Source organism: Agelaius tricolor, unplaced genomic scaffold (assembly GCF_023055355.1).
Source record: "Agelaius tricolor isolate 1412-34295 unplaced genomic scaffold, bAgeTri1.0.p SCAF_3, whole genome shotgun sequence".
In the NCBI taxonomy this organism is placed as follows: domain Eukaryota; kingdom Metazoa; phylum Chordata; class Aves; order Passeriformes; family Icteridae; genus Agelaius; species Agelaius tricolor.
The window spans coordinates 39,839,541-39,852,921 of NW_027269263.1; the positions used below are offsets into that span (position 1 = coordinate 39,839,541).

General features: G+C 38.0%; 1 protein-coding gene across 1 annotated transcript in view; it reads right to left on the minus strand.

Moving 5' to 3' along the window:
- Positions 1 to 13,381, minus strand: part of ARID2 (AT-rich interaction domain 2) — a 93,475-nt gene that overhangs the window by 16,977 nt on the left and 63,117 nt on the right. Inside the window, exons 9-15 of the mRNA XM_071423554.1 lie at positions 12,470 to 12,566; positions 12,180 to 12,389; positions 11,654 to 11,821; positions 10,535 to 10,610; positions 8,211 to 8,345; positions 7,557 to 7,756; positions 4,353 to 7,186 (exon numbers count right to left, since the gene is read on the minus strand). Of these exons, the coding sequence (XP_071279655.1) occupies positions 4,353 to 7,186; positions 7,557 to 7,756; positions 8,211 to 8,345; positions 10,535 to 10,610; positions 11,654 to 11,821; positions 12,180 to 12,389; positions 12,470 to 12,566 (3,720 nt within the window). The remainder of the gene's footprint in view (positions 1 to 4,352; positions 7,187 to 7,556; positions 7,757 to 8,210; positions 8,346 to 10,534; positions 10,611 to 11,653; positions 11,822 to 12,179; positions 12,390 to 12,469; positions 12,567 to 13,381) is intronic.

The following is a 13,381-nucleotide window of genomic DNA, read 5'->3' on the forward strand; positions in this document are numbered from 1 at the left end:
GAGAACACTGTACATCCCAGTGTGTTGGGGATTCTGTTGACATGTAGAGCCATATGCAGTTTAAAAGCATTAAGCTGCATTTTTTCCCCATCACTAATACGTGCACAGCCACTATAAATAAATCTAATTTTAAAAGAAACAATTATTAGTAAAAATACTTTTAAAGTATAACAGGATTTACAGCTTGATATGACAAAATTTTGTTTAGCTTATTCACGCTAATGAACACATCTATAAAAACACATAAGCTGAAAACAAATGGAACAGGATTTGAGTGTGAGAAAGGGGTCAAGTGGATAAGTAGGCACCACAATAAATGTTCTTTTCTTGTTAGATTACTGAGAACTTTATGCCTCCTTGCAACAGTGTGCTTCACAAGTGAAGGGCAATAAAAGCACACAGATTCTGTATTTCACTACTTCCAGCTGAGGAACTCATTTGCTCTGTGGCTAGGAATGAATTACACCTCCTGGAGCTACACACCTGCTTTCTGGTGCATGGTAATTCTCAGCTTTCCAATCAACACAGAGCAGGAGCCAACAGCTAAGGCCACACAAATTTTGCCACCTAAATTTCAACACAAGCATGTTTCAAGTGGGCAGCCTTAAGAGAAATGGGCATGCATTGTTTGTGAGGGAATGACACTGATGAGCAAGAAAATCATTACTTTAAAAGCCAGATGAGGCAATTTAAATCAGATATGCTCAATTCTAAGGACTTGGCATGATATCAGAGCATTTCTTTAAAACACACACCAATTGGGACAAACCAACATGGTTATGTTCAACAGATGTTTTGGAGGCGTCTGAAGAGGAATAAGAAAATGTGGCAAAGAAAAGCATACAGGTAGGTAATTGCTCATTTCTTTTTCAACCACCAGTCTAGCACAATGCCTCAGGAAAGCAATAAACCATGAACAGAGAACAAGCAAAATAAAAGGAAGCCAAAAAAGTACAGTACCGGTTCTGTCTCCTCTCAAGAGTACATTTCATGAGCTTACAAAATATAGCTTACAAAAGTCAATACCCTGTGTATCATGTGTACCTATTCTGACATAACTAACAGATCCCACTTTTCATCATAATGCAAAATATGGAAAGAAATTTTTATATATTCAGTATACATACAGTTATTATTCAACAAGCTTTGCTAAGGTATACAATTAATAGGGAATTAGGGAATAATCTCAGATTATATACACAAGACACCTGTATATATATACACAAAGATTATATACACAAGAAACCTGTATATACATATATACACACAAAGAAACCTTTGTCCAATTGGCTTTTAATGGCACTTACATGGGCTATCCCATAAACAGCCAGTATACAATTTTAATAGGGCAATTAAATTAACATTTTTCCCCAAGCACACTGTATCATCCCATTTCGAACTACCTTTCATATAAGGAAACAAATTTATCTTAACTTCTACATTCCCTTAAGGATTATTTAATGCTTTCTTGCTTTCCTTAGTTTTTAGATTGCTATTCCCCCTCCTGCTTTATTTGGTCATCCTTATTTTCAAGCACCTTCCCTTTCTCCTCTCTGTAGTTCATGACAGCTAATCCTACTGTAGTTGCATAACCAATACCCTCCTTCCTTTTCTGCCCCCTGAACCTCATTTTTCAGTCTTCCTGTTTGGTTTTACTTTTATTACATTTTTTTCTTCTCTCCCTTTCACACTCCTCTGAAATACAAGCTGTTAAGTAACAAGCAAACAGGAAATCACACACTAAAAGCTTCAGCAGCTATGTAATTTTGCCATAGCTAATATCCCTTCATTCTCTGTCCCTTGTTGTTTTTCTCCACTGGATTACATTTCTAATAAATTTTGTAATGTTTGCAGTAAAAATGCTCTCCCTTTTCCTTCTGCAAGACAGCCAATATATACTAAAGTACTTCAGAGAGGATAAAACAATGCAGATGCTCAAGTGAAAAAACTGTTTCTCAGCTACTGCCTTTCAGAAAAGTCAGGGGTAAGGAAGCTGCTTATCAGATGAGGAAGACTCAAAATGTGAGGGAGAAAATAGAAGATAACACAAGGCCTAATCCTAAATGAAGTCATCACTAAAATTCACACCAACTTCATGAGACTTCAGCTACATTTCTGGAAATTTAAAAATACTTCTAAAAGCAGACTTAATATTGGAAATACTTAGCATCTTCTTTTCCAGAAAAGCAATGGCTATTGCAGCTGCTCAGCAACTTCAGAGAAAGAAAAAGAGCTGGCCAGGGTGAATTTGGTAGAATTTATAATCCAAGATGTTAATTTTAAACAAGTGGCGAAGATCTCTGCAAATCCAAAGCCAAACTACGATGTTCACTATATCTGAACAGAGTCCTCTAAAATGGTTCAACTGTAAGTCCGTACTTGCAATATTATGACAGACATGATTCGTAAATAAACAAACATATGGCTAAGGCAAATAGTTAATGAATAAATTTCTCACCAAGTTCAAAACTAATTAACTCATTTCTCCCATATTTCTGTGATTTTGAAAAAAGGAAGGGCATCCTACAGACAGCAGAATGAGCAAGCTTTCAGGTAGGGAGACATTTCTACCAAATGGCAAACCCAAGAGGCAGTATTTCTGTTCGTAGAAGTAATGAAAAATGTAGTAACTATTCATTATAGTGATACTGGGGATAGTGTAAAGAAGTAACTATCAGCACAGATTTTTTTTTCTATCCTCCCCCTCTCGTATCATGATATACATTATCAAAATCAAATGAAATAGTTAAACGTATTACTCCCTTCTTAAAATCTGCTCATATTGTAGCTGCTTGAAATACAACTGCAAATTCTTTTCAGGTACATACTGAGGGAATAAATAAACCTATTCCATTCAAGACAGCCACACCATTTTATACTTCAGCCAAATCCTTAGCAAAGCTATAAGAGAAATTCAAACTGTGTAATAAAGACATTCAGTGTAAAAAGCAAGGTACAGCTAATATATCTGCACTACAGAAAATAGAGCATGTTGTCCCTATGCTGCTAACAGACACTATTAATTTTGATCAAATTATTTCTATTAAGAACAAAGATAAATAACATACCAGAAAAATACAGATCTCCCAACAAAACCCAAGCAAAAATTTAGGAGTGAGTTTACAGACATTCAAATACATTTTAAGAATTAAGTTTGTGCATTGTCACCGTTAGAAGCAAGAGGCAGAGAAAGTAAAAAAGGAAAAAACTTGTTAACTGTTAACTGCGATTTTTGACAACTAGAAAAGTCAAAAGAGTTTTCAAAAGCAAATTAACTTGCCACAGAAAATGAAGTAGTTCTAACCAGCTAACCAGCACTTGTCACATTTTGAGTTCTAGGTCTGTATAAGCCCATCATGTCTATGCCTTCTAATTTGTCAAAGGCAAACAAACCCCCACCCAAAAAAAAAAAAAGAAAAAAAAAAAAAAAAGAAATAAAAGACCTGTTAATCCAAGGTCAAAATGTACTAACATACACTCAGGACTTCCTCTCTCTGGTCTGTCAGAACTCTTAACTGCCAGACCTACCATTCTATTCCCTTTACTCATACTCAGGTTAGGAATGGGTTTTTTGGGGAGCGATTTTCTGTCTATGTATAAAACTAAAAGAAATTCTAGGAAATGGAATCACCTCTGACATCATTAGTTTACTTATTAATACTCCTGATGTCTATGCCTCATTTCTAGTAAAATGTTAGGGAGTAACCACTTTCAAAAGGTTTAACAAATTCAATCAAGGGACAAAAAAGCCCAACAAACCCTCACCAAAGCTTGGCAAACAGAGAAAAAACCCTCAAAACAATGCTTGTTTTATTGATAAACATTGTGAATATTTTGTAATGAATAAATGCAAATATTTCAACAAATTTACAAAATAGTACTTTCTCCTAACTGTAGTGAACCCACAAAGCAAGACCTTGAGAACCAACTTCAAATGCCGGATTCAGTCATCCAGATGCAGGTGTGTTTTTCTCCCAAAAAACACATTCACACCTCTGAAGTGACTGAGAACAAAATGCAGAACAACACTGACATTTTTACAAGACCATCCAGCACATCATTGTTGTTTTCAGAATGGTTCATCCTTTAAAGAAGAAAATAGTGAGCAGAAGTTCTTTCCTCACTGTGTATTATCAAGCTACAAATTCTGAATTCCACTATTGTCACTGACACTGAAAAAGAATGTAAACTGTTAAAACTTTAGTCTGTGGAAGAACAGAAAGTATCCTTTTCTGAATATCTAAAATACTATGCAGGAGATATCGACCAAGCTCACATTTTCAGTCATGTTATTTCACAGTATTAGTCAGAATCACAGTCAGAATAAACATAAAAAGAACACTGCAACATACCTGTGTGACCATGCTTTGTATATACGTGGTTGGATGCTGCTGCTTTTGTTGAACAGCACTTTCTATTGCTACTTTCGCTACAGTGCTTGGATCCGCTCCAGCTGGCACAGCAACCATAGTTGCACTGCAACCAGCATTGTTGGGGTCACTGATTGTAACAATTCTAACTCCTACTTTATTTGGAATTCCTGGAACAGTTTCCCTGTCATTATCCTCTGCTGGCCTCTTTGCAGTTTTGCATTCTGCTGTGCCATTAGTAGACCGAACTTCGGAGGACAGGGTAGACTGGGACACTCTAGGTCCTGAGTGTGGAACTGCTATGATTTGATGCCCCTGTATAACAGAGGCTGTAGATTGTGGTGAGACAACTACACTTGGGCGTTGCTGAGGCACATCTGAATTCAAACTTGAAGCTAGAGGTCCATTAGGTAAATCAGTGTTGGTACCACTAAGTTGCTGGGTTAACAGTTTTGCAGCCTCCTGTGTCCCGCTTACAACAGGTGAACTACTCAAAGTTAATACAGGCCCATTAGAAATTCTTTCCCCTTGATCACCTTTGGCAGTATCTTGCTGCGTGGCATCCAAATTCCCTTGTTGTTCCACTGAAGATATCTCACCATTTCCTACATGATTGGAAGTTTTGTGATTTGGAATGTTTTTGCTCAAATGAGAACAATCTCCTTTATCAAAATCACAGATTCCATTAACTAGGGGCTTCTTCAAATCACTTTTAATTTCCTGTGTGTCCATTTGTTCAAAGTTCTGCTTTCCAGGAGCTCCGTTCTCACCCATTTCTAATGATGGCCCATTACTGACTTGTGAGCACTGATTGGCCTCATTCTGTGTTTTCCCTGAGTTAGAAGGAGGTAGACTGGAGTCACTATACTTTCTCCCATTTAAAAGACTTCCCACCTGCATTTCATTTTCTTTTGCATCCCCATTGCTGGTGTTTGCAGCTCCTCTTCGGCAGGAAGGATTCTCCATAACTTCAATTTTACGTTCATGAATGTGTAAACCTGTTGCTTCCTTTGCTTCTTCCTCCTTTTGGCAAATTATTTTATCACCTTTGAATGGGGGAGCAGCAGTACACGGTGATTGTCCAGCTGAAGGTGCTTGAGTAGCTGGAAGGGTTTGCACCTGTAGCCCAACTCCTGTCTGTGCTCCACTCACTGAAATTCCTGCTGGAGCAATTATCTGAGTTGCATTTCCCTGACTCACAGTTGCAGTAGCAAAACTCGTATTTGGCACAACTGTTATCGTAACCTGGTTGCCAGTAGTCCCTTGGAAAATAGTTGCTGGGCTGTTTGAGATCAACTGGCCTGGCAATATCTGTAAATTAGAAATGGGTACTGTTTGCACTGCCCCTTGGGGCGGGATTGCACCCGGGACCAGCTGAACATTTTGCTGTCCAACTAGCAGCTGCTGAGCTGGAGACTGTCCTTGAACTCCAAAACCTGGTGTCTGGTTATTGGCCATCTGATAAACCACCTGAGGGCTAGGAGCTCTTGCATTGTTAGGTGGAGGAATCTGTGGAGCTGGGAGTATAAGCTTCCCCCCGGGAGTTGAGGGGCCTCTTTTTGGAAGAAGCAGTTGTTTTATCAGGCTAGACTCACCAGAGTTGGGCTGGCCAACTCCCGTATTAGCTTGCTGTGACTGCACTTGCATTTGCATCGATTGTTGTACCTGTACCTGCTGCTGCGATGATGCTGGTGAATGTTGCTGCTGCTGCTGCCTCTTTACAGAAAGCATCTGGCTAACAGTAGGAGGGGGTCCTTGTGACTGAGGAGTGGTAGATGAAGATGACATAACTGTAGGGACTTGATTATTTGTAACTGGACCAGGGGACGGTGAAGATGATGGAGTAATGCTCGGCTGTCCAGCCAACTGGACAGTTTGGCCAGCAGGAATAGAAGCTGGGTTAGCAAGCACAATTTGATGAATGGCTGGTGCGTATGTCTGACCTTGCTGAGCTGGCTGGCTTACTATCACTACACTTTGCTGGGATGGTGCTGGAGACTGCTGCTGTGGCTGCTGCCCCACAGCAGGTGGACCTTGCTGAGACGGCAGAGGCTTTGGTGCAATATTCTGAAACCCTACTCTAGATGTCGGTGGGTTTTGAACACCTGCAATTGTAACCACCTGCCCAGCTGCTACTTGGAAATTCTGAACTGTGGTGGCAGAAACAATGTTAGATGCAGAGGTTGTGACATACTGCTGTGGTGCTATGATGACCGTATCTTGTTGCTGGTTACCCGCAGAGGACTGCTGAGATGATGTCTGCCCAGGTTGTGATGATGTGCTGATTAGCTGTTGACCCTGTGAAACTGCTGAACTGCATGCTGGTAGGTTTTGTACTCTGCCAAATATATGACCCTGAGGTACAGCTTGCTGAATTACCGTAACAGGAGTGCCTGAAGGTATCTGTCCTGGTACCACTGCGTGCAGTGGGGACTGTTGTTGAATTACAGGTTGGTGGTGAAGCATCTGAGAACTCACAACTGTAACAGACGGCTGCTGGCCTGTGGTGCTGTGATTTTGATTAGAAGCTCCTCCTACTGCAATAGGAACAGGAACTGCAGACTGAGGAACAGAGCTCTGTATTACTGCAGCCTTCACTACGTCACAGGATATTGGACCTTTATTCTGTATAACAGTCATTGGAGCATTCTGTTGTGTATGAATAGAAGGATTTTGTGGAATTCTAGAAACAGTCTGTGCCACAGTGTGAACACCTTGAATTGGAAAAGACATCTGTGTTGCTGTCAAAGTTGAAGACTGGTTAATAGGGGTCCTCTGATAGTGATTTCCTACACCTGGTAGCCCATGTGGGATTCCTGTTGAAATAAACACAGTAAAAGTTTGGAAGCAGAGATTAACTTCAAACACATTAACAAATTTTTAAAAACCCAAGATCTGAAATTGCAATTCTGCCTGAAGCAGAATTTCTTTTCTCAGCTCTACAGAGTCAGAATTAATGACACAGCAACAATGGCTTGTCTGCTGACTGGAAAGCTTATGGGTTACATGTCAAAGACTAGAATGGCATGCAAGGAAATACTGCAATACTATTCCCAACATTACTGAATAAATTCTAAACATGCGGCCTCAACTTCTAACACTTACAAGCTATGCTCAAAACCTTCTGGCTTTTCTTATGGTTTCAGGATCAATGCAAAATACTTTATACATAATTAAGTTAAAAACCTGCTGGCAAAGGAGACGAAGACACATCAGGAATTGAATCAACCCGGACAACTGGGGTAGACGAAGTTGGTGGCTGCTGATAGTACATCTGAATGGGAAGTGGTATAGCTCTCCTCTTCACTCCTACCACATGTATATGTGCTTGACCATTGTTACTTGGATCTTCTACTCTCTTCACTGTATGATTTGGAAAGACGGTTCTGCCAAACACAACATAAATCCATGTTAATAAACACAGTAACTCAACTCTCAAAATGTTTTTCTTTTACCTAACCGCTCTTGTGTGAGGAGTAATAGAAGGAATGCCTGCATCTTTACAAAGCAAGATTTTCCAATATCATGTGAGTGCTTATCATTGAGACTAGCAGGTCCCCCAGATGGCCGAGATGTCATAGAACCTAAGTGAAAATTACAAAATCTCAAAAATCTACTTCAGAAAGAATTAGAAGGACTAGAAGCAGAAAAGGAACCCATTCAAAGATCTTGAAATATAATGAAATAAAATTAAACAAACTCTAAACATTTGTTTCAATTTAAATTCCAAAAGTGGATGTCTTTCAACCCAGTAGATATTTTCTCAAAGAAATTTAAACTACCGGTTAGTTTTGAGAACATACAATTGTTTCTTTATTGCTGCACAAATTCTTGTCTTACCGCAGGCATTTATAAAATCCAGTTGATGTTAGGATTCCACCTCGAGCTAATTTACTACAAGTAGAGAGGTATTCAGAGTACATTTCTGCTCGAGAGACTGAGCAATCAAGGTTCACTTCAAAGTGGGCATTCAACCTGAGGAAGAAAAAATAAACTATGAAACAAAATATGGAGAGAGTATTTTTAAAGGGGTTGTTAAAACATTGCAGTTTGTATCACAGACACTTCTGAGATCTGCCAACAACATGGAAAACAGCATTTTAGTTTATTATTTTGTCAGATGCCTCTTTGACATTTTCTCACTGCTTACGACTTAACACACTGGACCCCTAACACCTACAGTCAGTTTTACATGCAATATCTTATTTACATACTTATATACATATTATTTATTATTTATGCAAAACTGTCTCTACCTATGCCTTTTTATTTTATATTCTGCAAAAACAAATGAGAATGCATGGTTTCTTGCTATCTCCTCCATACAGCTCTATTCTGATTCCTTAATGATTCTACTTTCACAAAAGATGGGCTGAAAGCTAACTAATTCTTCATCACACATTTTTATTGTAAGTCAATGTTTGCTGAACATCTAATATTCACTTAGCAGTGAAAAGTATTCATATCTCCTACAGGCTCTACACAAGTCCACAGACCATCTAACCTCTAACCTCACAGGAAGCTGTGAGAAAAGGAAACATCTATCAGTTTAATTTTATTTCTCTTAGATCCACTACTCCAACCCAGAGACAAAGGAATTGTTAATCCCCAGCAGCAAACAGAGGCAAGTAAGAACTCACACTCAGTGCCCAAATACTGGCATGAAAATAAAAGAAATATTTTAGTTGTTAACATTTATTACATGGCGCTATCACTCTGTAAAACTATGCTGTGTTCTTCTTTGTAGAGCCCTACACTCCAAATCTAACTGCATGAAAAGCCTATGATGACATTCTTTAAATTGTGTTCTCTCATAAAGAGTAAGTACCATTTCTCCCGCAGTTGTTAGAATTTTATTATTACAAAACCAGAGATTATATTAACAGAAAGCTTATGTATTAATTAAATTTGGCATATTGAACAAGTGACTATCCTGTTGGATACGCCATTTTAGGTTGACACACTAACACTGGTACCAGCAAATAGGAGATGCTCAGGACCTAAAATTGTGAAATGTGATCTGTGATCACTACTTTACTGTCACTGCACTTACACCTCCTACTGAATCTAAGCTGGTTAGTAATACATCCAGGAAGGTCAGTTTAAATACCTTGGTTTTTTTGCTGCTTTCAAGAGATGGAACTGAATTCTACTGCTATGATTTACTCATTTACCCATTTCTCTAAGTAGGAAGTAATGACTAAAGCATACCATGAAAATGTACATTTATCTAAGTTTGCTAATGTGATCTGTAGACAAAGTCTTGTTCCAGGCATCCCTGTTGAAATGCCTAAATATGAAATTTCTCAATCTTTCAGCAGTTAATTATTATGGTTGATAATACTTTGTAGTGTGCAAAGAGAAGCATGGTAACATCAGCTGACCACAAAAAGTTGCAATATTTCCCTCCATACAGCCAAAGCTCTGCTGGAAGTATAACCTCATGATAACCCAAAACATTAAGCTTTGTGAATTCCATCCACTTTAACTGGAAGGTGCTTGTCTCCTCAGTGACAAGATGAACCTAAGAGCTGTGAAGCAGCAGAGGTGAAAGGCCCATCAGGAACTACTTAATACAAATACTTGGAACGTGAGTTGATTTATGTAAGACAAAGAGCTCAGAAAGATCACCTGCAGTCTACATGAGAACCACAGGACAGACAGTTTCTCTCTAAATATCTGACAATAATTATTAGTTGAAAGCAAGAGAGTATGAATGGAAAAGACTTTGATCTTTAACCTGAGGTTCAGAATGATCATGTAAGAGTTTTGCAGGGCCTTAGCTTCATAATTTGATAATTACTTTTATACTGATTCAGTAATAAAGCAACACATTACCAGATAAAAATACCTGTGAAACAGATAACACTCCTTGACAATTTAAAAAATAAATTAAACCAAGATCAGAGTTAAAAATCAAATCAAATTCTGTCCTAAGAGACAAAACAACTAACTTCATGAATCAACAGGCAAAGACTGAATAGTCTGGTTAAGTTTTTGCTTTCAGACTTCTTCATAGCAATGACAGAGTGGATTCGGTTTACACAGAAAAATCAGTGTAACAGTAAAGACAAGCAAACTGGAAAATTCTGTGACATGTGAATTCAGTATTTTTCTTTGTTTTTCTTCTTCATTAATGTATTTGAAAAGAACTATACACTTACCATTGACATGCAAATTTCTCGCTGTCTATCTCTACTATTCCTGGAGGTGGAGCAACATGTGGTGCTGTCCTAGAGGCTGTAGAGAACATGGAGAGAAAAAAATAAACAACAAAACTTGCTGGAATGTTTTTTGTCCTCCTGAATGAAGCACTTCATGACAACCACAGGTACATGTTTGTAAGTAAGGATGTCTCCAGCTAAGGCAAGTCAAAAAGGTGCCCACTGCAGACTACAGAGCTGCACTACAGTTTACCAAAGTGAAGCAGGGCTTGCCAAGGCCAGAGTCATTGCTAAAGTGCAATCACCAGGAGTGCACCTAGTGAACGGCTGCTTCCAGATCCATGATCGTCATCTCAGCACTTTACAGTACTGAGCATGATTTTAAAGTGGCACAATACTCCACCAAACCAGGCACAAATACACAGCAATTGTTTTTCCAGCTCTTAAGTGGATGCAAATATAATGCAAAGGATCTTGTAGCAATGCCACATCAGTTCATCCTATTCACTCTGATTCACCCCCTCAGTTACATTCTCTCCCAGCCATTTTTTGCTGTGGTATCTACACCCATTCCAAAAACAGCATGCTTAGACATGCCAACCAGTCTGCTCCAATGGTTATTTCTCAGTAACTTTCTAAGAATAGTTACAATTTGGTTCACATAACAAGAAACTGTTCAGAACCTTCAAGAGTGTGTCTATCTCATCTCATCTCTGCAATTCTACCAAATACTTTATGTTACTGCGCAATAATACCCAGTGTAAAAAATAACATAAAATGGACCTCTACTTCTCTGAAAATTGTGGGAACAATCTAGAATAGATACTTTTTCTTTCCAGTGAACAAGTTAAAATAAGCAATGTGTGTCATTTTCAGAGAATTTTCAGATTAGCAACTGAAAAACATTAAAATTCTTTCAAACCTTGTTTCACAACAGTTTTGGCTAACATAGCTTTGGCTAACATAGTGTATTTTCTTCATGAGTGTTTGAAAAAGATATATGTTATGCACAACGTTACACTTATTTATGCAAACTGATCAGAAATCTAGAGAAGATAAAAATAATAGATCATATGGGAAATTTTATACAACAGTGTGTTCTCTTGCAGTGATACTCACCTGGGACACCTGTTGCATGAGCCTGTGAAGAACCATGATCCATTACCTGTGGTCTGACATCAAGTATTCCTTGCTGGCTAACACACTGATGTTCAATGAGCTTTACAGCAGTAAGAGCATCAGGTCCAAACATCTGGATGTCCATAGAAACCAGACATACTAATGTATCTAAAGTATTGAATGTAAAACCAACAATGACATTAGGACAACAAGACAAATGTTGTTGGAACATACTGATTTGCTTTAAAATTGCCATGTGCTGAAAGGGAACAAGTCTTTGCATGCTTCTGTAGGGTTTTTTTAGTTTTTTTAAAACACATTTTGTGGCATTAAAAAAAAATTTAGAATTTTTAGCATCATCAATTCCTTGAGGACACAATGAATAGATTTAGAAAATTCCATCCCCATGCTGTGTGCTCTCACACACACACAAGCAAGCCACATTTTTAAGAATATGTCATGGTCAGTGGTTAAGTCTTTTTTCTTACTTAAGTGAGAGAAGAAATAGATTTTCCTTCTCCCTTACCTATGCTCTTCTCTACTTTAGCAATCTTTGAGCAGGCCACTTCTCCCATTTCTGTGAGCATGTATAGCACCTCAAGTGCTGAGATTACAAGCAGCACATCTGGTAGTGTGAGATGACATATGATCTCTTTATAGGATTCTTGATCCACATATTCACAAATTAAGACACCATTATCTTCAGCCTTACAAAGATTTGCCAAGATTTCCATGCCTGAAGAACAAATACAAAATAGTTTTAAACAGCAATAATTGTAATTCTGATACAAAAACAAGAATAGCTAGAGATCTTACCTCTCATTTTTAAAAATCTATCCCTTGACATGAGGCATTTTGTAACAGTGTGGAACATTAGATGAGTAGTTTTGAAATCAACAGGATCCAAAAGAAGCTGAGGAGAAAGAAAAAGAATTACTAACACTATCCACATAGTGCTAATGGCTCAAATACTCAATTTGCTTATCAAAATATAAGGCTCAGAAGGGTGTAAGTGCAGCATACATAAATTTCACTCATGTTCATAAAAACTGAACCATGTGAGCTTTTGATTGTACCTAGCATTTTGAGTCCCCTACTTTTTTTCTGCTCTGAAGCAGCAATCTAATTTACACTTTCCAGTGCTCAGAATAAGGAAAATAACTTTCTTATCAGGCAGTCAACAGTATACACAAACGGATTCTAATACCCAACAAAGACCAGAACTTGAGTAACAAAAAGTACTCCTTCCCAGATGCTATCCCAGTCATACTTCTTGTTTCTACTTCTGCTTCTCAACCAGAGATCCCAGACATAAGTAAAATTCTTTCTCACTCCAAAGTTAAGTTTGGTACATGGCAAATGAAAAACGTCATCTTTTCTTTCAATATTTAATAGTGGACCAATACTTCTAATCTTATTCTTGGCTAGTATCCATTTTACTTAAATTTATATGCCATATTTAAAATATAAGGACTATCTGAATATACTTCCGATAAAAATCCATAAATCCATATAATTTTCTGCACAATAACATTCAAACATCTCTCAAAAAAAAAAAAAAAAAAGAAAAGAAAAGATGCCTCACATGATTCTCGCAGCACACTCAGTGGCCTATGACTAGTTTACACAAAGTACAGTATACAGGACATAAAATCTTATAAAACCCTCTTTCTTAAACACACTGTTTTGAAGTTATGACTACAGGTTTATAAAGTGAAGAAGCAAGCA